Source organism: Oncorhynchus tshawytscha, linkage group LG17 (genome assembly GCF_018296145.1).
Source record: "Oncorhynchus tshawytscha isolate Ot180627B linkage group LG17, Otsh_v2.0, whole genome shotgun sequence".
Taxonomy (NCBI): domain Eukaryota; kingdom Metazoa; phylum Chordata; class Actinopteri; order Salmoniformes; family Salmonidae; genus Oncorhynchus; species Oncorhynchus tshawytscha.
Window position 1 is genome coordinate 5,217,656 of NC_056445.1, and position 26,923 is coordinate 5,244,578.

Genomic DNA, 26,923 nt, shown 5'->3' on the forward strand with positions numbered 1-26,923 from the left:
TTTGGAATTGTTAGGTTCGATTACTCGTTGGTTATTACTGCATTGTCGGAACTAGAAGCACAAGCATTTTGCTACACTCGCATCAACATCTGCTAACCATGTGTATGTGACAACACATTTGATTTGATTTGATTTTTGTGCACCCCTACCCCTCCAAAATACAAACTCACGTTCCCCCCCATCTCTCCCCAGTCTCTCCTGCACCAGTCAGCTCTCACCACCGGGTGGCGGTCACAGACCGTTGTAATCCTTTTAGAACGTCCCTGTAAAAAAAAAGTGTAAGGTTATATAGCCAAATCTACATTGTATTAGTAGAATACATTTATAGTAGAGTTATAGTTAAGAGTTTCACCTGGCCTGCCTGAGGAATTGACTATCAGACTTGCTGTAGACGCTTTTGTAAAAAGAAAATATGTATAAATTAAAATGTGTTTGTTCATTTTTGTTGTTGTTGCAGTCGCACCGTTGACAGTGGGGTTCAGCTTCGACATTCGCTATCCCAGAACATTAAGTGTCTCGGACTCGGAGGCAGCAGGGTCCCATTTCGGTTATCGTGTCTGTCAGTTTGGACCGGCGCAGGGAGGCAGCAGGCAAGTTACTAATCATTAAACAGTCAAACCACTGGGTTCAGATCTCACAATTTGATGTTAATCATCATAACATGTCTGTGTGGGTGGACCATTTCACTGTGTTATAGAATCCATGTTGCGATTACAGCTCTGAGTCTCTCCGAGTAAGTCTCTAAGAGCTTTGCACACCTGGAATGTACAATATTTGCACATTATTATTTAAAAATTCTACAAGCTCTGTCAGGTTGGTTAATGATCATTGCTAGACAGCCATTTTAAATTCTTGCCATAGGTTTTCAAGCCGTTTTCAAATCAAAACTGTAACTAGGCCATTTAGGAACACTCAATGTCATTTTGGGGTGGCAGGTAGCTTAATGGTTAGAGCGTTGGGCTAGTAACCGAAAGGTTGCTAGAATGAATCACAGAGCTGACAAGGTAAAAATCTGTTGTTCTGCTCCCGAACAAGGCAGTTAAAGCACTGTTCCTAGGCTGTCATTGTAAATAAGAATTTGTTCTTAACTGACTTGCCTAGTTTAAAAAAAGCAACTCCAGTGTATATTTGACCTTGTGCTTTAGGTTATTGTCTTGTAGAAAGGTGAATTTGTCTCCCACTGTCTGTTGAAAAGCAGACTAACCCACATTTTCTTCTAGGATTTTTTTTGCCTGTGCTTAGCTCTATTCCATTTCTTATTATCCTTAAACTCCCTAGTCCTTGCCAATGACAAGCACATCCATAACATGATGCAGCCACCACCATGCTTGAAAATATGAAGAGTCGTACTCAGTGATGTGCTGTGTTGGATTTACCCCAAACATAACGCTTTGTATTTAGGACTAAGTTAATTTCTCTGCCACATTTTTTGCAGTTTTACATTAGTGCCTTATTGCAAACAGGATGCATGTTTTGGAATATTTTTTATTCTGTACAGGCTTCCTTCTTTTCACTGTCATTTAGGTTATTATTGTGGAGTAATCACAATGTTGTTGATCCATCCTCAGTTTTCTCCTGTCACAGCCATTAAACTCTGTAACTGTTTTAAAGTCACCATTGGCCTCATGTTGAAATCACTGAGCGGTTTCCTTCCTCTCCGGCAACTGAGTTAAGAAGGACGCCTGTATCTTTGTAGTGACTAGGTGTATTAATACACCATCCAAAGTGTAATTAATAACTTCACCATGCTCAAAGGGATATTCAATGTCTACTTTATAAATAGATGCTCTTCTTTACGAGGCATTGGAAAACCTCCCTGCGTTTTGTTTAATCTGTGGTTGAAATTCCCTGCATAGTCATGGCACACTTTGTGTAAGAGCTATTGAAGATTGAAAGCCCCCATGGCGCTTCAATGGGGCAGAAGTCAGTGTGTTATTGTGATTCTGGATGGCCAGATTGCTAGCAAGAATGAGAAGAAACTGCCATGTAAGGAATTGTAAATGTCTCGTTTCATCTTGTTCTTGATACCATGTCTTGTTTTCAGGTGTTTTGACTGATTTTATGTTAATGATAATATGGCTAAAATTCTAGCTAACCAACAACTGTAAAGATGTATTCGACAGGAAACAAGTGCTCATTGTGCAAATGTATTTATATTTTCAATAAACATTGGAGATGAAATATAGCTTACATGTTGTCAACAATCTAAGCCAACCCCCAAGTCTGTTTTTCCCCATACTTACGCACGTGTCGATTTAGTTGCTAAACAAGCAATAGACAGAGAAAACCGAATATCAAACAAATTTGACATCGGTCTAGAATCAATCCGTTCGCCCCTTTCAGCCATTCACCTTTTAAAGGCATTGTCTTAGTGTTCACGGAGAGCGTATTCACGGTAAACGCTGCGTATGTGGTCTCAATCGGAAATTAACTTTAAATGTCAATCGCGTTATCTTCCGCGGTCTAGATTGAATATAGGCCTAAAACGACAACAAACAGTATTTCATCACTGTCCTCTAATGATTTGATCCAATGTAACTTTATTGATACCAGTGATGTCCGCTGATTGGCTAAATACCCAGGGTGTGAGGTGGTTGGATTTGTCAACAAAGCAGCATGACAGATATGATGTTTTCAAACTACTGGTAGATTCTTTGAGAAGATATACAAAGCGATCTGTGCATTTGAACAGCAGCATAAAAACACATTACACTTTTGCATGTAAAAAAACAAATGACAACTGCTACACATGCTGCCACTGTTTTGAACAGATTATATTATACTACATAGAACGAGCAGCCAGAGAGAATGGTCGTCACTAGTTACCACAGCTACAAAGTCATAACGCCTGCCTATTTTTAAAATGTGAAGACCTCTTCTGTGTCTACACCCATTCAGCATCGTTCACACCCTCTTAAGCTTTAGCCCCACCCATCTCGTTTCGCTCTCGGAGTGTTCAGAGCGCACACTTGATGCTCTGGCCAATGATTTGTTTACATCTGGATAACATGAAAATGGCCTAACCAGCTCCGCTGGCAACAATTTCCTAAAATGTTTTTGCAGACGTGCACTGACACCGGCCATATTCAATGGGTGTTGTACAAACATCACGTAACGTTAGCTAACGAGCCAGCCAGCTAACATTAGCTAGTTAAACAACAATGAACAGTGCCAACAATGCCACAGTGCTGGAAGCTAACCAAACAGGTTCAATGCTAGCTAACATTAGGTTCTAACTAGAAAAGCAAACGGCTCTGGGATACGAATAATAATGTCAGCTAGGGAGCCAGCCAGCTAAAGTTAGCTAGTTAGCTAACATTACACTTTAGCTTGAAATGAAACCACTTTGTCAAAATTAGAAATGTGTAATATGTATACATCATCCATGATGGAGGCATCTCCCTGTCATGAAGACCATGCCACGGTTGCCCTTAGTTTGATGATGTAATCCGGAGACAGGTGTTTCTCCATCTCTTTAACTATCATACTCTAATTCTACTGATTTCAAAACTTGATCCTCCAGAAAGTGGAGAGCAACAGTCATGCAGCTCCACTACACAATACATAAAAAAAGCTGCGTTCGACAGAATTACCAACACAGACTGACCACAGAAGCCTTCTATATAGCAGACCAATCCGAACTCCTCTCTCTGCATGTCCAGCCCATTCATTATCTCAGCCAATCATGGCTAGTGGGAAGGTTGCTGGCTTATTCTGAGGCTTAACCAAAAAGGCTCATAATTTAACAATTTTATTCATATTTACAGATGGCATACAAGTTTGTTATTAAGGCACATGAAAGTTTACATAAGGCATTTCTGCCAAAAAACACATTTTGATTTTTTTTTTTTTTTTTTTAAGTTCAATCGGCTCTCCTGTGAAGTCGTGACTTTTTATTTATTTATTTATTTTATTTTACCTTTATTTAACCAGGTAGGCAAGTTGAGAACAAGTTCTCATTTACAATTGCGACCTGGCCAAGATAAAGCAAAGCAGTTCGACAGATACAACGACACAGAGTTACACATGGAGTAAAACAAACATACAGTCAATAATACAGTATAAACAAGTCTATATACAATGTGAGCAAATGAGGTGAGAAGGAGGTAAAGGCAAAAAAAGGCCATGGTGGCAAAGTAAATACAATATAGCAAGTAAAACACTGGAATGGTAGTTTTGCAATGGAAGAATGTGCAAAGTAGAAATAAAAATAATGGGGTGCAAAGGAGCAAAATAAATAAATAAATAAAAATTAAATACAGTTGGGAAAGAGGTAGTTGTTTGGGCTAAATTATAGGTGGGCTATGTACAGGTGCAGTAATCTGTGAGCTGCTCTGACAGTTGGTGCTTAAAGCTAGTGAGGGAGATAAGTGTTTCCAGTTTCAGAGATTTTTGTAGTTCGTTCCAGTCATTGGCAGCAGAGAACTGGAAGGAGAGGCGGCCAAAGAAAGAATTGGTTTTGGGGGTGACTAGAGAGATATACCTGCTGGAGCGTGTGCTACAGGTGGGAGATGCTATGGTGACCAGCGAGCTGAGATAAGGGGGACTTTACCTAGCAGGGTCTTGTAGATGACATGGAGCCAGTGGGTTTGGCGACGAGTATGAAGCGAGGGCCAGCCAACGAGAGCGTACAGGTCGCAATGGTGGGTAGTATATGGGGCTTTGGTGATAAAATGGATTGCACTGTGATAGACTGCATCCAATTTGTTGAGTAGGGTATTGGAGGCTATTTTGTAAATGACATCGCCAAAGTCGAGGACTGGTAGGATGGTCAGTTTTACAAGGGTATGTTTGGCAGCATGAGTGAAGGATGCTTTGTTGCGAAATAGGAAGCCAATTCTAGATTTAACTTTGGATTGGAGATGTTTGATATGGGTCTGGAAGGAGAGTTTACAGTCTAACCAGACACCTAAGTATTTGTAGTTGTCCACGTATTCTAAGTCAGAGCCGTCCAGAGTAGTGATGTTGGACAGGCTGGTAGGTGCAGGTAGCGATCGGTTGAAGAGCATGCATTTAGTTTTACTTGTATTTAAGAGCAATTGGAGGCCACGGAAGGAGAGTTGTATGGCATTGAAGCTTGCCTGGAGGGTTGTTAACACAGTGTCCAAAGAAGGGCCGGAAGTATACAGAATGGTGTCGTCTGCGTAGAGGTGGATCAGGGATTCACCAGCAGCAAGAGCGACCTCATTGATGTATACAGAGAAGAGAGTCGGTCCAAGAATTGAACCCTGTGGCACCCCCATAGAGACTGCCAGAGGTCCGGACAGCAGACCCTCCGATTTGACACACTGAACTCTATCAGAGAAGTAGTTGGTGAACCAGGCGAGGCAATTATTTGAGAAACCAAGGCTGTCGAGTCTGCCGATGAGGATGTGGTGATTGACAGAGTCGAAAGCCTTGGCCAGATCAATGAATACGGCTGCACAGTAATGTTTCTTATCGATGGCGGTTAAGATATCGTTTAGGACCTTGAGCGTGGCTGAGGTGCACCCATGACCAGCTCTGAAACCAGATTGCATAGCAGAGAAGGTATGGTGAGATTCGAAATGGTCGGTAATCTGTTTGTTGACTTGGCTTTCGAAGACCTTAGAAAGGCACGGTAGGATAGATATAGGTCTGTAGCAGTTTGGGTCAAGAGTGTCCCCCCCTTTGAAGAGGGGGATGACCGCAGCTGCTTTCCAATCTTTGGGAATCTCAGACGACACGAAAGAGAGGTTGAACAGGCTAGTAATAGGGGTGGCAACAATTTCGGCAGATCATTTTAGAAAGAAAGGGTCCAGATTGTCTAGCCCGGCTGATTTGTAGGGGTCCAGATTTTGCAGCTCTTTCAGAACATCAGCTGAATGGATTTGGGAGAAGGAGAAATGGGGAAGGCTTGGGCGAGTTGCTGTTGGGGGTGCAGTGCTGTTGTCCGGGGTAGGAGTAGCCAGGTGGAAAGCATGGCCAGCCGTAGAAAAATGCTTATTGAAATTCTCAATTATGGTGGATTTATCATTGGTGACAGTGTTTCCTATCTTCAGTGCAGTGGGCAGCTGGGAGGAGGTGTTCTTATTCTCCATGGACTTTACAGTGTCCCAGAACTTTTTGAGTTAGTGTTGCAGGAAGCAAATTTCTGCTTGAAAAAGCTAGCCTTGGCTTTTCTAACTGCCTGTGTATAATGGTTTCTAGCTTCCCTGAACAGCTGCATATCACGGGGGCTGTTCGATGCTAATACAGAACGCCATAGGATGTTTTTGTGTTGGTTAAGGGCAGTCAGGTCTGGGGAGAACCAAGGGCTATATCTGTTCCTGGTTCTAAATTTCTTGAATGGGGCATGTTTATTTAAGATGGTTAGGAAGGCATTTAAAAAAATATCCAGGCATCCTCTACTGACGGGATGAGATCAATATCCTTCCAGGATACCCCGGCCAGGTCGATTAGAAAGGCCTGCTCGCTGAAGTGTTTCAGGGAGCGTTTTACAGTGATGAGTGGAGGTCGTTTGACCGCTGACCCATTACGGATGCAGGCAATGAGGCAGTGATCGCTGAGATCTTGGTTGAAGACAGCAGAGGTGTATTTAGAGGGAAAGTTGGTTAGGATGATATCTATGAGGGTGCCCGTGTTTAAGGCTTTGGGGAGGTACCTGGTAGGTTCATTGATAATTTGTGTGAGATTGAGGGCATCAAGTTTAGATTGTAGGATGGCTGGGGTGTTAAGCATGTTCCAGTTTAGGTCACCTAGCAGCACGAACTGTGAAGATAGATGGGGGCAATCAGTTCACATATGGTGTCCAGAGCACAGCTGGGGGCAGAGGGTGGTCTATAGCAGGTGGCAACGGTGAGAGACTTGTTTTTAGAGAGGTGGATTTTTAAAAGTAGAAGTTCAAATTGTTTGGGTACAGACCTGGATAGTAGGACAGAACTCTGCAGGCTATCTTTGCAGTAGATTGCAGTAGACTTGCAACATACGCCTAGTTTTCTGAATCGGGTCACAAATGTGATTGATTTTCAACCTAACCCTAAGCTTAACCCTAATATTAACAACACTGCTAATCTTATGCCTAACCTTAAATTAAGACCAAAACGTACATTTTTGTTTTCAGGAATTGGTACGATATACCCAATTTTGACTTTGTGGCTGTGGTAACTAGTGGAAACCAGGGAGATCAAAACAAACATGTTGATGCAATAAGTGAAAACACATTATCTAACTGGGGATAGACAGCTATCATAGTGTCACAAGACTTTCATTTTGAAATAACATATTTTTCAGTTAGACAGATATTGGTTTCAAAAGACTTGAAATTGAAGCTAACTAACTAGCAAGCTACCAGTGAGCCATAGGTAGCTAGCTGCTTATCAAAGGTAGATAACTGGTTAATTTGCCCAGAAAATCGGCCAAACAATTTCTCAATGTTTCTCAAAATTACTGTAGCTGGTTAATTCATTTCATAATTCTTTGTGATACACCTGGTTTCATGCTGTTTTAGACCACAAAACATGGGGAAACAAAATTGGCCATGCTTTTTTGTCCTACCAGATACACGATGAGAAGGTTCTAGCTAGTGTATTGCTCAGCAGACCCAGAAGTTCTGACTTAACAGACGCACATTTACTTTGTGCTGTTATAATTTATGCTCTAAAATCCTACAATCCAGGCAATGTTAGCACGGTCTATGAGACCGCAGAGTATATTTTGAAAACAAGAAATGTTACACATAACACACTTTCATTAGCATTTAAAACACAACCAATTAACATCTCCTCTCTCTCCATCCCTTCTGTCTTTCTCCTCTATTCTCTCCATCCTCTCGTCTCTCTGTAGTGTGTTGGTCACCGCTCCTTTTCAAGACAATCGGACAGGAGTGGTTTACAGATGTTCTTATGACAGTGGCACTTGTAAAGCTCTACCTGTACAAGGTAAGATGCATGCGCACTATACTATTGTGTGGCCCCCAAGAATCAGAGTTCTCTCTCTCTCTATAAAGCTCTGCTGTTGTGTTTTGTTCAGTTATAGTAATTCACAAGTCCTGTATACATTTCCTCTTTTCACACAATTGCTTCACTGGTTAGTCTCACATCTTGTGGGAGTGTGTGTTGTCATTTTGTGTTGTGTGTTGTCATTTTGTCTCATGCATGATTTGTGGGAATGTTTTACTTACCTCATGTGCTTATGTCAAGCTGGGGTTCAGATTTTTGTAGGCTTGTATTGACAAATTGGTGCAAAATTATTTTTGATACTTTTTTAATGTTCGTATGTTAAATCCGTCTATATTCACTTATTTTGTTTCATTTTAGTGGAGCCAGGAGTTTCATTAGGATTGTCACTAGCTTGTAATGCTGACAGAGCTATGGTGAGTTGCTCATCCTTGACTCACTGAGTCGGAGCACTATTTAATTTCTGACCTTTTGAATTTGGTCTTTAAAAAATGGGCCCTTTCAATTTCTCTTCCCCTCTGCAATTCTAATCAGGAACTAGCTGCTCTTCACAAACATCCTGTGCTATGTGCTTACCCTCTTGTGCCATTTCCAGTAAATACATTGTGACCCACAGTATGACCTGACTCAGATACATTGTGAGCTATGACCTATAACCTGACACATGAACTGAGTAATGCTAATTCACTCACTCGATTTGACATGTGGTTGCTTCCACTGATCTCTATGTATTCTTTGTTTGGGTTCAGCCATTCCTGAGAGGACATTGTTGTAAAGTCTCCTCTCTCTCTCCATTTCGCTGAGCTAGGTGTGTGGACCACGGCAGCTCCATGGCTGTGATACTCTAAACTACCTCCAAGGACTTTGTGTTGAGCTGGGGCCACAGCTTACGGTCTCACAAACACTGAAGCCTGCCTTTCAAGGTTATACTATTTGTTTTAGAGGATGACGTGGTCTGTGTTCAATTGAGTAAATGATCAATGTCTACTTCAGGTTTTGTGATAACTGTAACTGACATCAAAAACGAACATGTTTGCATTACACAGGACAAGATGTTTCTTTCTGTGAAAGTGCTTTATGTATCCAATCTATCAACCAACCAACCAATCAATCAGTTCTGTGCTGCAGAGTGCCGTGAGTTTGGCTTGGATGCAGTGATTCTGTTTGACGGTTCTCAGAGTATCATAACCAGAGACTTTGTCACCATGATCGACTTCATCAAGAACATTATTCGGATGTTCACTGCCCCCCGTGCACAGGTGGGTGTATGGGCCTTCTCTGTGCCCATCTCTGTCCACTCTGTCACGCAGAACTACTGATTATACCACCCTATTTCTTATTGGTATCTATTGACTCTGTTCCAATATCCACACCAGTATGGCCATTTAGAGTAGAATGCATGGCCAATACACTAGCTTTGTTCTAAATAGTATGCTAGTATGGACTCTTTGGACATTGGTCTCAATGGGAACCATAATTGTGTGTCCACTCCTCCCAGGTGGCAGTTGCTCAGTATTCGACAGACACCAGTGCTGTCTTCCACTTTGAGGACTTTGTGTCTGACCCTAACCCTGACAACCTGATGCGATCCGTGGACCATTTCCAGGAGGCGACATACACCCCATCAGCCATCCGCTATGTTCTGTGAGTGACATACACCCCATCAGCCATCCGCTATGTTCTGTGAGTGACATACACCCCATCAGCCATCCGCTATGTTCTGTGAGTGACATACACCCCATCAGCCATCCGCTATGTTCTGTGAGTGACATACACCCCATCAGCCATCCGGTATGTTCTGTGAGTGACATACAATCCATCAGCCATCCGCTATGTTCTGTGAGTGACATACACCCCATCAGCCATCCGCTATGTTCTGTGAGTGACATACAATCCATCAGCCATCCGCTATGTTCTGTGAGTGACATACACCCCATCAGCCATCCGCTATGTTCTGTGAGTGACATACACCCCATCAGCCATCCGCTATGTTCTGTGAGTGACATACACCCCATCAGCCATCCGCTATGTTCTGTGAGTGACATACACCCCATCAGCCATCCGCTATGTTCTGTGAGTGACATACACCCCATCAGCCATCCGCTATGTTCTGTGAGTGACATACAATCCATCAGCCATCCGCTATGTTCTGTGAGTGACATACACCCCATCAGCCATCTGCTATGTTCTGTGAGTGACATACACCCCATCAGCCATCCGCTATGTTCTGTGAGTGACATACACCCCATCAGCCATCCGCTATGTTCTGTGAGTGACATACACCCCATCAGCCATCCGCTATGTTCTGTGAGTGACATACAATCCATCAGCCATCCGCTATGTTCTGTGAGTGTCATACACCCCATCATATGAACGATTAATAAAACTGTAGTATCCCATTTGTATTTATCCTTAAATTCAACTAGGCAAGTCAATTAAGAACACATTCTTATTTACAGTAACGTCCTACCAAAAGGGGGAGCAGTCGTTGGGAAAGTCAATCAATAATCAATCCGGTTTATTGCAAGTTGCAACAGGGAGACACTACCAGCACAAAAGCAGAGTAATGTCTAACTGGCCTCTTTGAGACAGGCCTTTATATTTCAAATCAAATCAAATCAAATCAAATTGTATTTGTCACATACACATGGTTAGCAGATGTTAATGCGAGTGTAGCGAAATGCTTGTGCTTCTAGTTCCAACAATGCAGTAATAACGAGCAAGTAATCTAACTAACAATTCCAAAAAAAACTACTGTCATACACAGTGTAAGGGGATAAAGAATATGTACATAAGGATATATGAATGAGTGATGGTACAGAGCAGCATAGGCAAGATACAGTAGATGATATCGAGTACAGTATATACATATGAGATAAGTATGTAAACCAAGTGGCATAGTTAAAGTGGCTAGTGATACATGTATTACATAAGGATGCAGTCGATGATATAGAGTACAGTATCAACGTATGCATATGAGATGAACAATGTAGGGTAAGTAACATTATATAAGGTAGCATTGTTTAAAGTGGCTAGTGATATATTTACATCATTTCCCATCAATTCCCATGATTAAAGTGGCTGGAGTAGAGTCAGTGTCATTGACAGTGTGTTGGCAGTAGCCACTCAATGTTAGTGGTGGCTGTTTAACAGTCTGATGGCCTTGAGATAGAAGCTGTTTTTCAGTCTCTCGGTCCCAGCTTTGATGCACCTGTACTGACCTCGCCTTCTGGATGGCAGCGGGGTGAACAGGCAGTGGCTCGGGTGGTTGATGTCCTTGATGATCTTTATGGCCTTCCTGTAGCATCGGGTGGTGTAGGTGTCCTGGAGGGCAGGTAGTTTGCCCCCGGTGATGCGTTGTGCAGACCTCACTACCCACTACCCTCAGCACATATTTGTGCTGCTCACGATTGCCAGGAGGGTCACTACTTGAATCAGTCTACTCTAAAGTACTCTAAAAGTCCCCATCTCACTCCCCTCCCTCTTCTACACTGTCTCTACTCTGTCCTGTTCTGTCCCCGTCCTCAGAGAAGAGATGATGACAGAAGAACGGGGGATGAGGAAACATTCCAGGAAGCTGTTGGTTGTGATAACAGACGGCAAATCTAACGACCCTAAAGAGACCTTTAACTCTGTCATACCATTGGCCGAGATGAAGGACGTCATCAGATTTGCCATTGGGGTGATTTCATTCATCTTTTACTTGTGAGCTGCATACAAAATGTCACCCTATTCTCTATATAGTGCACTATAGTGACTAGAGCCCATAGGGTCAAAAGTAATGCACTGTGTAGCGAATACGGTGTTCCTCTGATCTCTCTTTATTCTAGGATTTGTCTCTGGCACTTCTGTTAAGATGATATGGCTGTTAAGTGTTAGATTGCTCTTCATTTTAAGTGCCATCTCTCTTTTTTGCTCTCTCTCCCCTCCCCCTCTCTCTTCCCCCTCCCAGGTTGGGAAGCAATTCTCTAGACAAGAGCTTGAGCAGATTGCGTCTTTCCCAAACTTTGTATTTGAGACCAACAGTTTTGATGCTCTGCAATCCATTCAGAATGAGCTTAGGGAGAAGATCTTTGCAATTGAAGGTACACAAGGATTTGGATTTGTTTTTTTAAACACAACCTATCCATTGAAATGATAACTACAGTAGTTACTAAATCTTAATTTAAACATTGGATAAGGAATGTGTACCTTTTACATGTACACCTAATTTGGAAGTTTGTAATATGTGAATTCTAACAGTGGAAATAGAACCGCGGATAATCACAATTTGAAAATGCTTTGTGTCTAGGAAACTGGTATGTTGGTTTGTTGATTATTCTCTTTGTTTCGCACGTTCAGGAACTAACTCCACCAACTCCAGTTCTTTTGAACAGGAACTGTCCCAGGGAGGCTTTAGTACCACTCTCTCTGGGGTTAGTGACTGCTCTTCTGTCTAGAAAGTATCTACTGAAGGCCAATATTATTGTTATTGATTATTCCAGAATATCCTTTCAATGTTAACGTCATGTTTAACCAATGTAATGCTTCCCCTTTCGGCAGGGTCTGGAGAGTTCTTGCTTAAAAGAGCATTTGTACTTACTTCCATGAAATATTTATATCACATTACAGTTTAAAAGTAAAGTATGGTCAAGTAAAGTAACACATGAAGTACTTTTCTCTCTCCTGCGAAGGGTGTGTCTCTGTTTGGGGCAGTAGGGTCATACTCATGGTCTGGGGGCATTGTGGAGGTAGCCAGAGGGGCGAATGCCACGTTCATCAATGCCTCTGCACTGGAGACAGACATGCAGAACTCCTATCTGGGTGAGAATGAAGGACTAAGGGAAATACACTACTCAAGCTTTTACAAAGACGTCACCAATTACAGTATACCAATATCACCATTTTTATCAAGTCTAAATAATACCGCCACTTAGACAACAGATAATCGTGAGAGGAGTGTATGCCTTTATTGTCAAAAAGACATGCAGAACTATGCCCACAGAACTATGTACTGTATGTATACAATCTCCCACCACTACTGAGCAAAAGTGCAGTGTAAACGAAAAGGAGAAGCATGAAACACTACAGACACTACAAATATGTCACGTCAGCAACTTATTATACAGATATACTGGAGATTTTTAGAAACTGACACCAGATAGAGAACCGACTAATGTATCATCACTCAAAAATGATTGCTCATAACTCATCTCAAGTTTGTGTTGGTGTGGGACAGAGAAATGTGTTTTTATGAAACTGTAATGTGTACCACTATTTCCAGAGGCACTTTTTTCATGTTCTGTTCAGTGTTGGTTCTGGATGGTTTGTGAATAGCTCTGTCAGTGGAGATTATAGAATGATAGCCTGTTTATGTGGTGCCTATTGTAACTGTTCACAGATGTGTGGGCACAGTGCTCTACTGTACTCTGATGTACTCTTTACTCACCTCTGATTGTGTTGCCCAAAGTGACAGCAATCAGATCAGAAAGTTTGCAGATGATATTACCATCATAGGGCTTATCACTAGCAGTGACGAAACAGCATATAGACAAGAAGTGTCTAACAGCGTGGTGTAGTGAAACAACCTTGAGCTAAATGCAAAGAAAATGATTATGGATTTCAAGAAGCTAGGGGACTGTTTTAACCATCTCGTCCAATATGACGTGGGGCTGGGGGACTGTTTTAACCATCTCGTCCAATATGACGTGGAGCTGGGGGACTGTTTTAACCATCTCGTCCAATATGACGTGGAGCTGGGGGACTGTTTTAACCATCTCGTCCAATATGACGTGGAGCTGGGGGACTGTTTTAACCATCTCGTCCAATATGACATGGAGCTGGGGGACTGTTTTAACCATCTCGTCCAATATGACGGGGAGCTGGGGGACTGGTTTAAACCATCTCGTCCAATATGACGGGGAGCTGGGGGACTGTTTTAACCATCTCGTCCAATATGACGTGGAGCTGGGGGACTGTTTTAACCATCTCGTCCAATATGACGTGGAGCTGGGGGACTGTTTTAACCATCTCGTCCAATATGACGTGGGGCTGGGGGACTGTTTTAACCATCTCGTCCAAGCTTTGTGGGCACTATGGTGTTGAACACTGAGCTGTAGTCAATGAACAGCATTCTCACATACGTGTTCCTTTTGTCTGGGTGGGTAAGGACAGTGTGGAGTGAAATTGAGATTGCGTCATCTGTTGGGGCGGTATGCGAATTGGAGTGGGTCTAGGGTGTCTGGGAGGATGCTGTTGATGTGAGCCATGACAAGCCTTTCAAAGCACTTCATGGCTACCAACCTGAGTGCTACGGGTTGGTAGTCATTTGGGCAGGTTACCTTCGCTTCCTTCGCACAGGGACTATGGTGGTCTGTTTTAAACATGTAGGTATTAGACTCAGTCAGGGTGAGGTTGAAAATGTCAGTGAAGGCACTTGCCAGTTGGTTCGCAGAATGCTTTGAGTACACATCCTGGGAATCCATCTGGCCCCGCGGCTTTGTGAATGTTGACCTGTTTAAAGGTTGTTCACATTGGCTATTGAAAGCGTTATCACACAGTCAACCGAACAGCTGGTGCTGTCGTGCATGCTTCAGTGTTGCTTGCCTCAAAGCGAGCATAAAATTTAGCTCGTCTGGTAGCATTAAGTTCACGTCACTGGGCAGCTCGCGTCTGGGTTTCCCTTTGTAGTCCATAATAGTTTGAGCCCTGCCACAACCAGCGAACGTCAGAGCCGGTGTAGTAAGATTCAATCTTAATCCTGTATTGACGCGTTGCTTGTTTGATGGTTCATCTGAGGGCATAGCGGGATTTCTTATCGGCGTCCGGATTAGTGTCCCGATCCTTGAAAGCGGCAGCTCTAGCCTTTAGCTCGATGTGGATGTTGCCTGTAATCCATGGCTTCTGGTTGGGATATGTACGTACGGTCACTGTGGGGACGATGTCGTCAATGCAATTATTGATGAAGCCAATGACCGAGGATGTTATACTCCTCAATGCCATTGGATGAATCCCGGAACATATTCCAGTCTGTGCTAGCATAACAGTCCTGTAGTGTAGCATCCGTGCCATCTGACCACTTTCATATTGACCGAGTCACTGGTGCATCCTGCTTTAGTTTTTGCTTGGAATCAGGAGGATATAATTATGGTTAGATTTGCCAAATGGAGGGCGGGGGAGAGCTTTGTATGCATCTGTGTGTGTGGAGAAAAGGTGGTCTAGAGTTTTTTTCCCCCTCTGGTTGCATGTGTAATGCTGGTAGACATTTGTTAAAACTGATTTAAGTTTGCCTGCATTAAAGTCCCTGGCCACTAGGAGCACCGCTTCTGGGTGAGTATTTTCATGTTTTCTTATGGCCTTAGTGTTGGTTTAGTGCGGTCTTAGGGCCAGCATTGGTCTGTGGTGGTAAATAGACGGCTACAAATAATAGATGTGAACTCTCTTGGTAGATAGCGTGGTCTACAGCTTATCATAAGGTACTCTACCTTAGGCGAGCAATACCTCAAGCCTTATTTAATATTAGACATTGTGCACCAGCTGTTATTGACAAAAGACACACCCCCACCGCTCATCTTACCAGACGTCTCTGTTCTGCCGGTGCATTGAAAATCCGTCCAGCTCTATATTGTCCGTGTCGTTCAGCCACTACTCTGTGAAACAGGATATTACAGTTCTTAATGTTCCGTTGTTAGGATAATCGTAATCGTAGGGCACCTCAAAAAAATGTCCAATGATTGCATGTTAGCAAGTAGAATTGATGGAAATGGGTGTTTACTCACTCGCCCACGGATTCTCAAAAGGCAGCCTGATCTTCGTAGTCTTTTCCTCCGTCTTTTCTTCACGCAAATGACAGGGATCTGGGCCTGTTCTCGGGAGAGCAGAATATCTTTCTCTAATAGCACAATTGATTACAGGCATGTAAAATGTCAGCCATCCTCTTCGGCGCCATTTTATCAGTTACCAACTGGGCAGAGGTACAACAGCATCAAAACCTCCACGACCAGTTTCAAGAACAGCTTATATCCCAGTGCGATAAACCATGCAACCTGAGCTGTTTATCATACTTTTAGCACATATATCTGAACTGTTTTTGTTTTATGATTGATGTTCTTTTTCTGATCATTTACTGTCTGTGTGTATGTACTGTCTTACGTGAGGGAGCTCCAACAAAGAATGAAAATGTACGGTGCATTCAGAAAGTATTAAGACCCCTTGACTTTTTCCACATTTTGTTAAATTTCAGCCTTATTCTAAAATGGATTAAATAATTTCTCGCCATCAATCTACACACAATACCCCATAATGACGAAGCAAAAACAGTCTTAGACATTTTTTCTAATGTATTAAAAATATAAACCTTACATTTACATAAGTATTCAGACACATTTGGCAGCGATTACACCATAGAGTCTTCTTGGGAATGACGCTGCAAGGTTGGCACACCTGTATTTGGGGAGTTTCTCCCATTCCACTCTGTAGATTTGTCAGGTTGGATGCGGAGCGTTGCTTCCCAGCTATTATCAGATCTCTCCAGAGATGTTCTATCGGGTTCATGTCCGGGCTCTGGCTGGGCCACTCAAGGACATGCAGACACTTGTCCCGAAGCCACTAATGCATTGTCTTGGCTGTGTGCTTAGGGTCGTTGCCCTGTTAGACTGGGGTAAAGGTTCACTTTCCATCCTGAGCGCTCTGGAGCAGGTTTTCATCAAAGATCTCTCTGTACTTTGCTCCATTCATTTTTGCCTCGATCCTGACTAGTTGCCATTTCCCTGCCGCTGAAGAACATCCCCACCGCATGATGCTGCCACCACCATGCTTCACCGTAGGGATGGTGCCAGGTTTCCTCCAGGCGTGACACTTGCCATTCAGGCCAAAGAGTTCAATCTTGGTTTCATCAGACGAGAATCTTGTTTCTCATGGTCTGTGAGTCTTTAGGTGCCTTTTGGCATATTCCAAGCGGGCTGTCATGTGCCTTTTACTAAGGAGTGGCTTCCGTCTGGCCACTCTACCATAAAGGCCTGATTGGTGGATTGCTGCAGAGATGGTTGTCTTTCTGGAAGGTTGTCCCATCTCCACAGAGGAACTCTAGAGCTCTGTCAGTGACTATTGGGTTCTTGGTCACCTCAATGACCAAGGCCCTTCTCCCCCGATTACTGGCTAGGTGGCCAGCTCTAAGAAGAGTCTTGGTGGTTCTAAACTTGTTTAATTTAAGAATGATGGAGGCCACTGTGTTCTTGGGGACCTTCAATGCTGCAGACATTCATTGGTACACTTCCCCAGATCTGTGCCTTGACACAATCCTGTCTCGGAGCTCTACGGACAATTCCGTCAACCTCCTGGCTTGGTTTTTGCTCTGACATGCACTGTCAACTGTCAGACCTTATATAGACAGGTGTGTGCCTTTCCAAATCATGTCCAATCAATTAAATTTATCACAGGTGGACTCCAATCAAGTTGTAGAAACATCTCAAGGATGATCAATGGAAACAGGATACACCTGAGCTCATTTTCGAGTCTCACAGCAAAAGGGTCTGAGTACTTTTTTTTTTTTTAATCTGTTTAAAATTTGTTATACATTCGCAAACATTTCTAAACCTGTTTACACTTCATCATTATGGGGTATTGTGTGTATTGATTGAGGAAAAAGTGATTAAATCCATTTTAGAATAAGGGTGTAATGTAACAAAGTGTGGGAAAAGTCAGGGGTTTTGAACACTTTCTGATGGCATTACTTTAAATACCTGCAAATGGCAAATAAACGTCTTAAACTTGAACTCAAATGCCGCATGTGTCTGTACAGGCTATTCAGTGGCAGTGGCAGAGACAGTGAATGGCAGTATATATTTTGCTGGAGCTCCCAGGTTCAACCACACTGGGCTGGTCATGGTCTTCCAGAGGGATCCTCTCCAACAGGAGTGGACTGTCACCCACAGGATACCTGGGTCTCAGGTGAGAAAGAGACCAAAGAGGCACCCTATGCCCTATTGACCAGAGCCTATGGGGAAATCAGAAGACACTAAGAAGGCAACCAGAATGCAAAGTTGGCATTACCATGTTGCTCTTTACCTAATAATGTTTCCCTCCACTGTTTCTCTCTTTTCTCTCTCTCTCTCCCTAGCTTGGTTCCTACTTCGGGGCAGAGCTGTGTGTGTTAGAGATCCATGCTGGGCCAGGGGAGGGCCGTGCTGAGCTGCTGGTTGTTGGGGCTCCTTGGTATCATGCCCAGGGTGTTGGGGGAGAGGTCCACGTCTGTACCCTGGAGACTGGAGTAAGAGGGGCTACATAACACCCCATACATACACGAAGGGCGGAATTAAATAGAACACTGTATTGCATATCTATGTTTTGGTCAATATCATAGTAAACCAACCAATTCAGTAGTAGATTAATTGAAATAATTCATAAACTGAAAATGTGCATTATCAATTCATAACTGGTTATGATTCAAGTTGACTACTTTCATCTGAATGACTCCAACCAACACTGCTGTGTTCATATTCAGCTTATAAAAGATTTAAATACTACAGAATCTCAGACACAAATTTCAAACTGACGCAGACCACATTCCACAATTGCCGTTACTGCTTCCTGTGTGTGTACGTGTGTGTGCACGGCACATGTGTAATTGTTGCTTCATGCACACATTAAATACTTGAAGATACAGTGCAATCGGAAAGTATTCAGAAAGTACCCTTTCACTTTTTTCCATTTTTTTAAACGTTACAGCCTAAAAAAACAGAACCTTTGCTGTGAGACTCGAAATGGAGCTCAGGTGCATTCTGTTTCCATTGTTCATCCTTGATGTTTCTACAACTTGGAGTCCACCTATGGTAAATTGAATTGATTGGACATGATTTGGAAAGGTACACACCTGTCTATATAAAAAGGTCCCACAGTTGACAGTGCATGTCAGAGCAAAATCCAAGCCAGGAGGTTGAAGGAGTTTCCCGTAGAGCTCTGAGAAAGGATTGTGTCGAGGCACAGACCAGGGGATGGGTACCAAAACATTTCTGCAGCATTGAAGGTGCCCAAGAACACAGTGGCCTCCATCATTCTTAAATGGAAAAAAGTTTAGAACCGCCAAGACTCTTCCTAGAGCTGGTTCCTTTGTGGAGATGGGAGAACCTTCTGAAGGACAATCATCTCTGCAGCACTTCATAAAGTGCTGACTAGTCACGATCGAGAGAAAGATGAACGGAGCAAAGTACAGAGAGATCCTTGATGAAAACCTGTTTCAGAGCGCTCACGACCTCAGAAGGTTCACCTTCCAACAGGACAACGACCCTAAGCACACAGCTAAGACAAATCAGGACTGGCTTCGAGAGAAGTCTTTGAATTTCCTTGAGTGGCCCAGCTAGACTTGAACCCGATCAAACATCTCTGGACAGACCTGAAAATAGCTGTGCAGCGGTGCTCCCCATCAAATCCAAGCTTGTAGCATTATACCCAAGAAGACTCGAAGCTGTCATCGCTGCCAAAAGGTGCTTCAACGAAGTACTCAGTAAAGGGTCTTTAAATACTTATGTAAATGTGATATTTCCGCTTTTTTTTAATAAATCTGCCTAGATTTCTAAAAAACTATTTTAGTTTTGTCATTAGGGGTATTGTGTGTAGATTGATGAGGGAATTTAGAAAAAAAATTTTTTTTTAGAATAAGGCTGTAACGTAACAAAATGTGGGAAAAGTCTATACTTTCTGAATGCACTGTATATCAGTTCCTTGTCATTTGTATTATCATGAGTCATTTTACTCTGTATTTTTGGTCATAGTTAGTTCGACTTCGAGAAACTGTATCAAATTGTGTTATACCCGCTCAGCCACCCTACTGCTGCCAATTCAATCAATTTGGGCCGTTTTTATTGTGTAAGCCGTATCACTGGATTACTGTTATTGATCACCCATCCTACCTCCTTCGTTTGCTGGAGTGCAGATGCCTACCTGAATTCGATTTGATTCCATTCTAGGCACCCAACTGCTCCCTCACCCTGCGTGGAGTCCAGGGGAACGTCCATGGTCAGTTTGGGACGTCTCTGTCCCCCTGTCCAGACCTGAATGGGGACGGGTTGCCGGAGCTGGCTGTAGGAGCCCCACTGGAGGACAGAGGACATGGGAGTGTTTACATCTTCCTGGGATGCCCTTGGGGCATCCAGGCCAAATACAGTCAGGTCAGTACTAAATAGACAGCCCTCTTGTTTCTGTCTAAATTTTCTGATATAAGCTGAAAGCTTGTATGTATTTTGTAAATTGTTTTTTTGTCTCAACCTGACTTTTATTCTGTTATATTATTCTGTTCTAAGCACTGCATCCCCCATAACACATAGAGACAATTGCAACCATCGATGGCCACTAGGTTATCACCAGCTGATCTCTCGTTATACCAGCAATACACTCTAAAATCACCCGCACAGCTGATCTCAATTGCAACCACTATAGGTCTAGTGGTTAGAGCGTTGGACTAGTAACCGAAAGGTTGCAAGATCGAATCCCCAAGCTAACAAGGTAAATATCTGTCATTCTGCTCCTGAACAAGGCAGTTAACCCACTGTTCCTAGGCCATCATTGAAAATAATAATTTGTTCTTAACTGACTTGCATAGTTAAATTTAAAAAAGATCACTATCTGATCAAACTTTGAGTCTACATATGGTAATAAAATACAAGGAAACCATGTTGTATTTGATACCATTCCACTCCAGCCATTACCACGAGCCTATCCTCCCCAATTAAGGTGCCACCAACCGCCTGTGCTGTATACAGTGGGGCAAAAAAGTATTTAGTCAGCCAGCAATTGTGCAAGATCTCCCACTTAAAAAGACGAGGCCTGTAATTTTCATCACCTCATCACTTCAACTATGACAGACAAAATGAGAAAAAATATCCAGAAAATCACATTGTAGGATTTTTTATGAATTTATTTGCAAATGATGGTGGAAAATAAGTATTTAAGAGCAGTTGGAGGCCACGGAAGGAGAGTTGTATGGCATTGAAGCTCGTCTGGAGGTTAGTTAACACAGTGTCCAAAGAGGGGCCAGAAGTATACAGAATGGTGTCGTCTGCGTAGAGGTGTACCAGAGAATCACCAGCAGCAAGAGCAACATCATTGATGTATACAGAGAAGAGTCGGCCCAAGGATTGAACCCTGTGGCACCCCCATAAAGACTGCCAGAGGTCCGGACAACAGGCCCTCCGATTTGACACACTGAACTCTATCAGAGAAGGAGTTGGTGAACCAGGCGAGGCAATCATTTGAGAAACCAAGGCTGTCGAGTCTGCCAATAAGAATGTGGTGATTGACAGTGTCGAAAGCCTTGGCCAGGTCGATGAATACGGCTGCACAGTAATGTCTCTTATCGATGGCGGTTATGTCGTTTAGGACCTTGAGCGTGGCTGAGGTGCATCTATGACCAGCTCTGAAACCAGATTGCATAGCGGAGAAGGTACGGTGGGATTTGAAATCGTTTTACCCGAATTTAGAATCAGCTTTGAATCATACAGATTCTGTTGTATGATGTTAAATGCTCTTTGGGAATTTACAAAAGCTAAAGATACACTACTACCACTTGAATAAAGAACAGTATCATCTGCATAAAAATGAACATCCTGTCACGCCCTGACCTTAGTTCCTTTTTTTATGTCTCTATTTTTGTTTGGTCGGGGCGTGAGCATTCTGTTGTTTTTCTGTGTTTGGCCTGGTATGGTTCCCACTCAGAGGCAGCTGTCTATCATCGTCTCTGATTGAGAACCATACTTAGGTAGCATTTTCCCACCTGGTGTTTGTGGGTAGTTTCCTGTTTTGTGTTTTCACCTTTCAAGATGTTTCGATTTTTATTTCTTACATTCACTTTGTTATTTTGTATTTTCGTATTCTGTGATAATAATTAATTATGGACACTTACCAAGCTGCGTTTTGGTCCGATCCTTCCTACTCCTCATCCGATGAAGACGAAGATCGTTACACATCCGCTGTTTCAATAAGACCCCCAATGTTGTTGATATGCAAAATGAACAACAGTGGGCCCAAAATAGAACCTTGCGGAACACCTGAGCACACCTCTATGGACTCAGATTTACAACCATCCGCCATTACACAGTGTACGATTTGATAGGTAATTTATAAACTAATCTAGAGCATGACCAGTAATTCCACAACATTTGAACCTTTGCACTAACACAGCATGGTCCACGGTGTCAAAAGCCTTCAACAAATCAATAAAAACAGACGCACAATGTAACTTCTTATTAAGAGCACAGAGCACATTTAAAACCTTCAATGTGGCTGAAACAGTACTGTGGCCAGACCTAAAACCTGATTGCATTCCATTTAAGATGTTGTTTCCAGACAAAAGAAGCAGCAAGATAATGGCAAGTCTAGATCGAGGGTTACAACATTTGGAGTTACAGACAGCACTTGGATGAGAATCCATAGTCACCAGAGTCTTTAACGCCACATATTTAAGGAGATGTGTAAAGTCCAGAGACATGGTTAAGTACCAAGAGAACAGTCCTGACATGTAAGCGCAAGAGTCTGATCTCTCCCATATTGTTCGGGAGAAATGTGCATAGTTCTCATGTGCATTTACGGAGCAAGCGTGGGGTTTCTCACAATACTCGAGGGAGAAACAATCATATATTTTCTCATTCACAGTGCAACGGGCTCTAAATGTATCGCCAACATTGTAAAAGCCAAGGGTAGACACCAGCAAAATGAACAACAGCATCATGTTTGTTAAAACAGACATTAAAAGTCACTAATCAAATAGTTCAACCGCTGATAAAAAAAAGTCAGCGACGTATGCGTATGATGTAGACGAGCAAAGGTCCGGGGAGAGAGAGAGAAAGTGGCGAGGGCACCCAAGCTACTAACAGCAGCAGTCAAGCACCCAAGCTAACTTGCTACTTCCAGACATCTAAGTGAGAGAGAACAGCTCACTGAGCATTGCTCGCCCTAGCAGAGCTGGTTAGGTTGTTATGTTATCCAAAGCGTTGGTGATCTACTGTGCTGTCAGATTGTCCGTTCGATAATTCAGAGCTTTTCGCTTTCAGAGCGCACACCGGACCCTCTGGCCGATGAGTTTACTGACAACGGCCATATTCAACAGGTGTTGGGTGTTCGTAAATCATCAGTTATTCTGCGCTCTCTGGCAAGAGTGCTCTGCAATCAGATTAGATGTAGATGGCCAGACTGAAGCCAAATGAAGGTATACATTTTGAAACAAATAACTATATACAAAATACCAAAATGGTATTCTAACACCCCCCCCCAAAGAAATTGAGAAAAAATTGAAATAATAAAAGAATGGGAAAAGAAAATTGATGAAAAAAATATGGGAAAAAATATATATACATTTACAAAATAACATGGGTAACTATTTACACACTTTCAATATTTGGAAGACCCTCAGTCCTCTATCAAATCAATTTATATAGCCCCAGCCTAAAACCCCAAACAGCAAGCAATGCAGGTGTAGAAGCACGGTGGCTAGGAAAAACTCCCATGAAAGGCAAAATCCTAGGAAGAAACCTAGAGAGGAACCAGGCTGTGAGGGGTGGCCAGTCCTCTTCTGGCTGTGCAGGGTGGAGATCACAGTGCTTGTAGAGGGTGCAACAGGACAGCACCTCGAGTAAAAATGAACAGTTTAGGGTTCCATAGGCAGAACAGTTGAAACTGGAACAGCGGCAAGGCCAGGTGGACTGGGGACAGCAAGGAGTCATCATGCCAGGTAGTCCTGATGCATGGTCCTAGGGTTCAGGTCCTCCGAGAGAGAGAAAGAGAGAGCATACTTAAATTCACACAGGACACCGGATAAGACTCCCATTCGGAGTCAGTGTCACTGTGAAAGAAAATGTTCAGTTAGAATAGTTTCACATATGAGCCCTGTATCAACAGGTATAATAAACAGATATATAGAAAGTTGAAGGTTGAATATATTAGGTTGAATATATTATTACCGTAATTTCCGGACTATAAGCCGCTACTTTTTTCCCATGCGTTGAACCTCGCGGTTTATACAATGATGGGGCTAATTTATGGATTTTTCCCGCTTTCACAAGGTTCATGCCGCCAAAAAACTGAGCACCGTCACATAATGTGACGTAAATCGAGCGCGCTCAAACTTCCCATCATTCTGATTATGGTAGTCATTTTGTCACCCTCATCATGGCAAAGACACTGAGAAATGCATATGATGCAGCTTTCAAGTTGAAGGCGATCGATCTGGCTGAAAAGGAAATAGAGCTGCTGACAGAGTGGAGCATTGTCAAAAAATCCACTATCATCAACGGGGTTCGAAAGGCTGGACTGCTGCGTGTTGAAGAGGGCAGCGATCCAACATCGGATGAAGCAATTCTGAGGCTATTCAACTCCGACACCGAAGGAGATGACTTCATTGGTTTCAGTGCACAGGAGGAGGAAGATAGTGACCAATGAGTTTCTTGGTAGGCTGCTGTTTAAATTTTGTTACAAGCCGTGTTTCGTTAAAGCCTATTTATTTTTGTTACAAGCCGTGTTTCGTTAAAGCCTATTTATTTTTGTTACAAGCCGTGTTTCGTTTAAAGGCTGTGTACAGTTAATTTGTTTCAATGTACCGGTAGGCACCTGCGGCTTATAGAGATGTGCGGCTTATTTATGTACAAAATACATATTTTTTAATAATTCAGTGGGTGCGGTTTATATTCAGGTGCGCTTAATAGTCCAGCAATTATGGTATAACCTGCTAGATCTACTGTCTCTTTTATATGACAGACCAGCTAGATCTACTGTCTTTATTATATTACAACAGACCAGCTGTATCTACTGTCTCCATTTCACTTTGGCCATTGATGGGGTCCTACCCTCTCCTCAACAGCCTCAAATAGCAGACACACGCATCTCACATTTCATGACATTACATGTTTATATATTGCTTATAAATTAATTTAAAAAAATCACAAATAATATTTTGATTAATTTCAAACAAGGGCATTAGCATGATAAGAACTTACCAGTTCAAAACGATGTCCTCTCCCGTTCAAAAAATATTCCTCCACAATCGCTAAATGAAGCGTCATACAACAACCTGTCTCACCTTCCCAATCAATTTATTCTAAAATTGTGTGTACATCTGTATATCTAGACTTAGATTTAGCTTTCCCTGATATAGTCGCCATAATGAATGCTATATAAACAGCTGAATCTGTGCGTTCACCAAACAATGCAGTGTGTAATATGCATAGCTCCTTCCGGTATTAATCTTCAATAGCGAATGACTCACTTTACGCTGAAGCTTACTACATGGGTTGGTCTTGCAACACATAAACATGGCGTATTGCCGTTTAGCTCAGCTCATTGGCTATCTACCCAGCTAGATTTCAAGACGATCAGTGGTCATTGGGTTAAAAGACAGTCAATCAACGAAACAGCGGGCAAATCATTGGTGCACAATGATGTCATGACTTGTCTTCAAATCGATTTCTTTCAGTCAATACATCCTGCGAAATGGCCCATCACGTTTGATTGTTTTACAAACAAACCAGTTGATTGCAGTGAAACCAAACAGGACTGGAAAAGTCACGTTCTGTGTGGGTTATTTACCTGGAATGTGTCATCGAAAATGGAATGAGACGGAATTCACGACACAAGCGGTTCACAAAATGTTTCGTGTTAGGCTATAAAAACGGATTTTATCAAACAAAAGATCATTCATTGTGTAACAATGAACATTGAAATTGCAAACAGACGAAGATTGTCAAAGGTAAACGATTTATTTTAATGCAGTTTGTGAATATGTTACGCCTGTGCTGGTTAAAATAGATTTTTTTTATGGGGTTCTATGCTCAGATAATCGCATTGTATTCTTTCGCAGTAAATCCTTTTAAAAATCTGACAGCACAGTTGGATTAGCAAGATTCTAAGCTTTCGATACATGTGAGACACTTGTATTTTCATGAATGTTTAATATGACTATTTGTTTAGCATCACTGCATGTCGTGGAATTTCAGCCCGCTAGCGGGTTCCGTGCGCAGAGAGGTTAAACTGTTCAGAGCTGCCCTTCATAATTTAATTGAAACCCACATGGACTACGATAGAATCAATGTTTATATCCGGGTGAAGTACATTCGGGAGCAGCTTAGTAATATAATTTACTCGAGCTCCGGGATAGGACATTGTTTTTGCCCCAGGAACAGTCAAATTTCTTACCATGGAGCTGCCCAAAATCACGGCAGGCGAGAAAGATGAGGAAATCCGCCCACTCCCACGCTCCACAGGATTCGGAGAACCCTTTAAGGATGGGCGAGAGGCAGGATAACTTGAGCCCGTAGCTCCCGGCTCCTGGTGCAGGCCTCCGACAGATGGAGAAGCCCTGCTCGATCCTGATCAGGGAAGGAAGGTTGCTGACGTCGACATCGAAATCGTAGGGGAAGGAGTAGGCACAGCGGTCGCAGACAGAAGTACCCCCAGCAACGAAGGTGCAGGAAGATCAGGCTACAGTGTGGCGAAACTATTCGTTGTTTGCATCCACTCCAGGCCTCACGTTGGGAGTGTAGACTGCTTTGTGGGAGGCCACTGTCTTCGGCTTCCACGGCTCGTGACATACGATGATCATTGATTGCCATGCTCCTCTTGCTGTGCTCCTGCAACTCCGCTATCAGACGGGGGAGGAGAGGCTCCCCTAGAAAACAAACTCCAGGCAACACCGGCCAGTCGGGTGTGCTGATTAGTAATCTTGCACAGGTGTTTTGGTGAGCAGAGCTGTGATGCCTTCTTTGGTTTGTCTGGTGCTAAAGGTAGTGCAGCCTTCCACAGTGCTGAACTAAGTGCTGCTGTCTATTGTGCTGCACCTAGTGCCGCTGTCCATGGTACTGAAGTGAGCGCACCTGTCTATTGTGCTGAGGTGGGTGGCTCTGTCCATGGTGTTGCACTCAGCCACACCTATGCCCAATGCCTCTCACGATGACATACATGGGTATCAAGAACAAGATAAAAAATAATTGAAACGATTTCCCACATGGAAGCTTCTTGCCATTGTTGCTACCTATCTGGCCATCCAAAAT

The 26,923-nt window shown here is 42.8% G+C and overlaps 1 protein-coding gene across 1 annotated transcript in view; it reads left to right on the forward strand.

Moving 5' to 3' along the window:
• Positions 1-454: 454 nt before the first annotated feature.
• Positions 455-26,923, forward strand: part of LOC112216745 (integrin alpha-X) — a 64,980-nt gene continuing 38,511 nt past the window's right edge. The window contains exons 1-13 of the mRNA XM_042300042.1: positions 455-590; positions 7,804-7,898; positions 8,277-8,332; positions 8,725-8,839; positions 9,045-9,175; positions 9,415-9,560; positions 11,445-11,598; positions 11,869-12,001; positions 12,258-12,331; positions 12,590-12,719; positions 17,695-17,843; positions 18,013-18,162; positions 19,859-20,059. Coding sequence (XP_042155976.1) covers positions 8,330-8,332; positions 8,725-8,839; positions 9,045-9,175; positions 9,415-9,560; positions 11,445-11,598; positions 11,869-12,001; positions 12,258-12,331; positions 12,590-12,719; positions 17,695-17,843; positions 18,013-18,162; positions 19,859-20,059 — 1,386 coding nt within the window. The 5' untranslated portion in view covers positions 455-590; positions 7,804-7,898; positions 8,277-8,329. The remainder of the gene's footprint in view (positions 591-7,803; positions 7,899-8,276; positions 8,333-8,724; positions 8,840-9,044; positions 9,176-9,414; positions 9,561-11,444; positions 11,599-11,868; positions 12,002-12,257; positions 12,332-12,589; positions 12,720-17,694; positions 17,844-18,012; positions 18,163-19,858; positions 20,060-26,923) is intronic.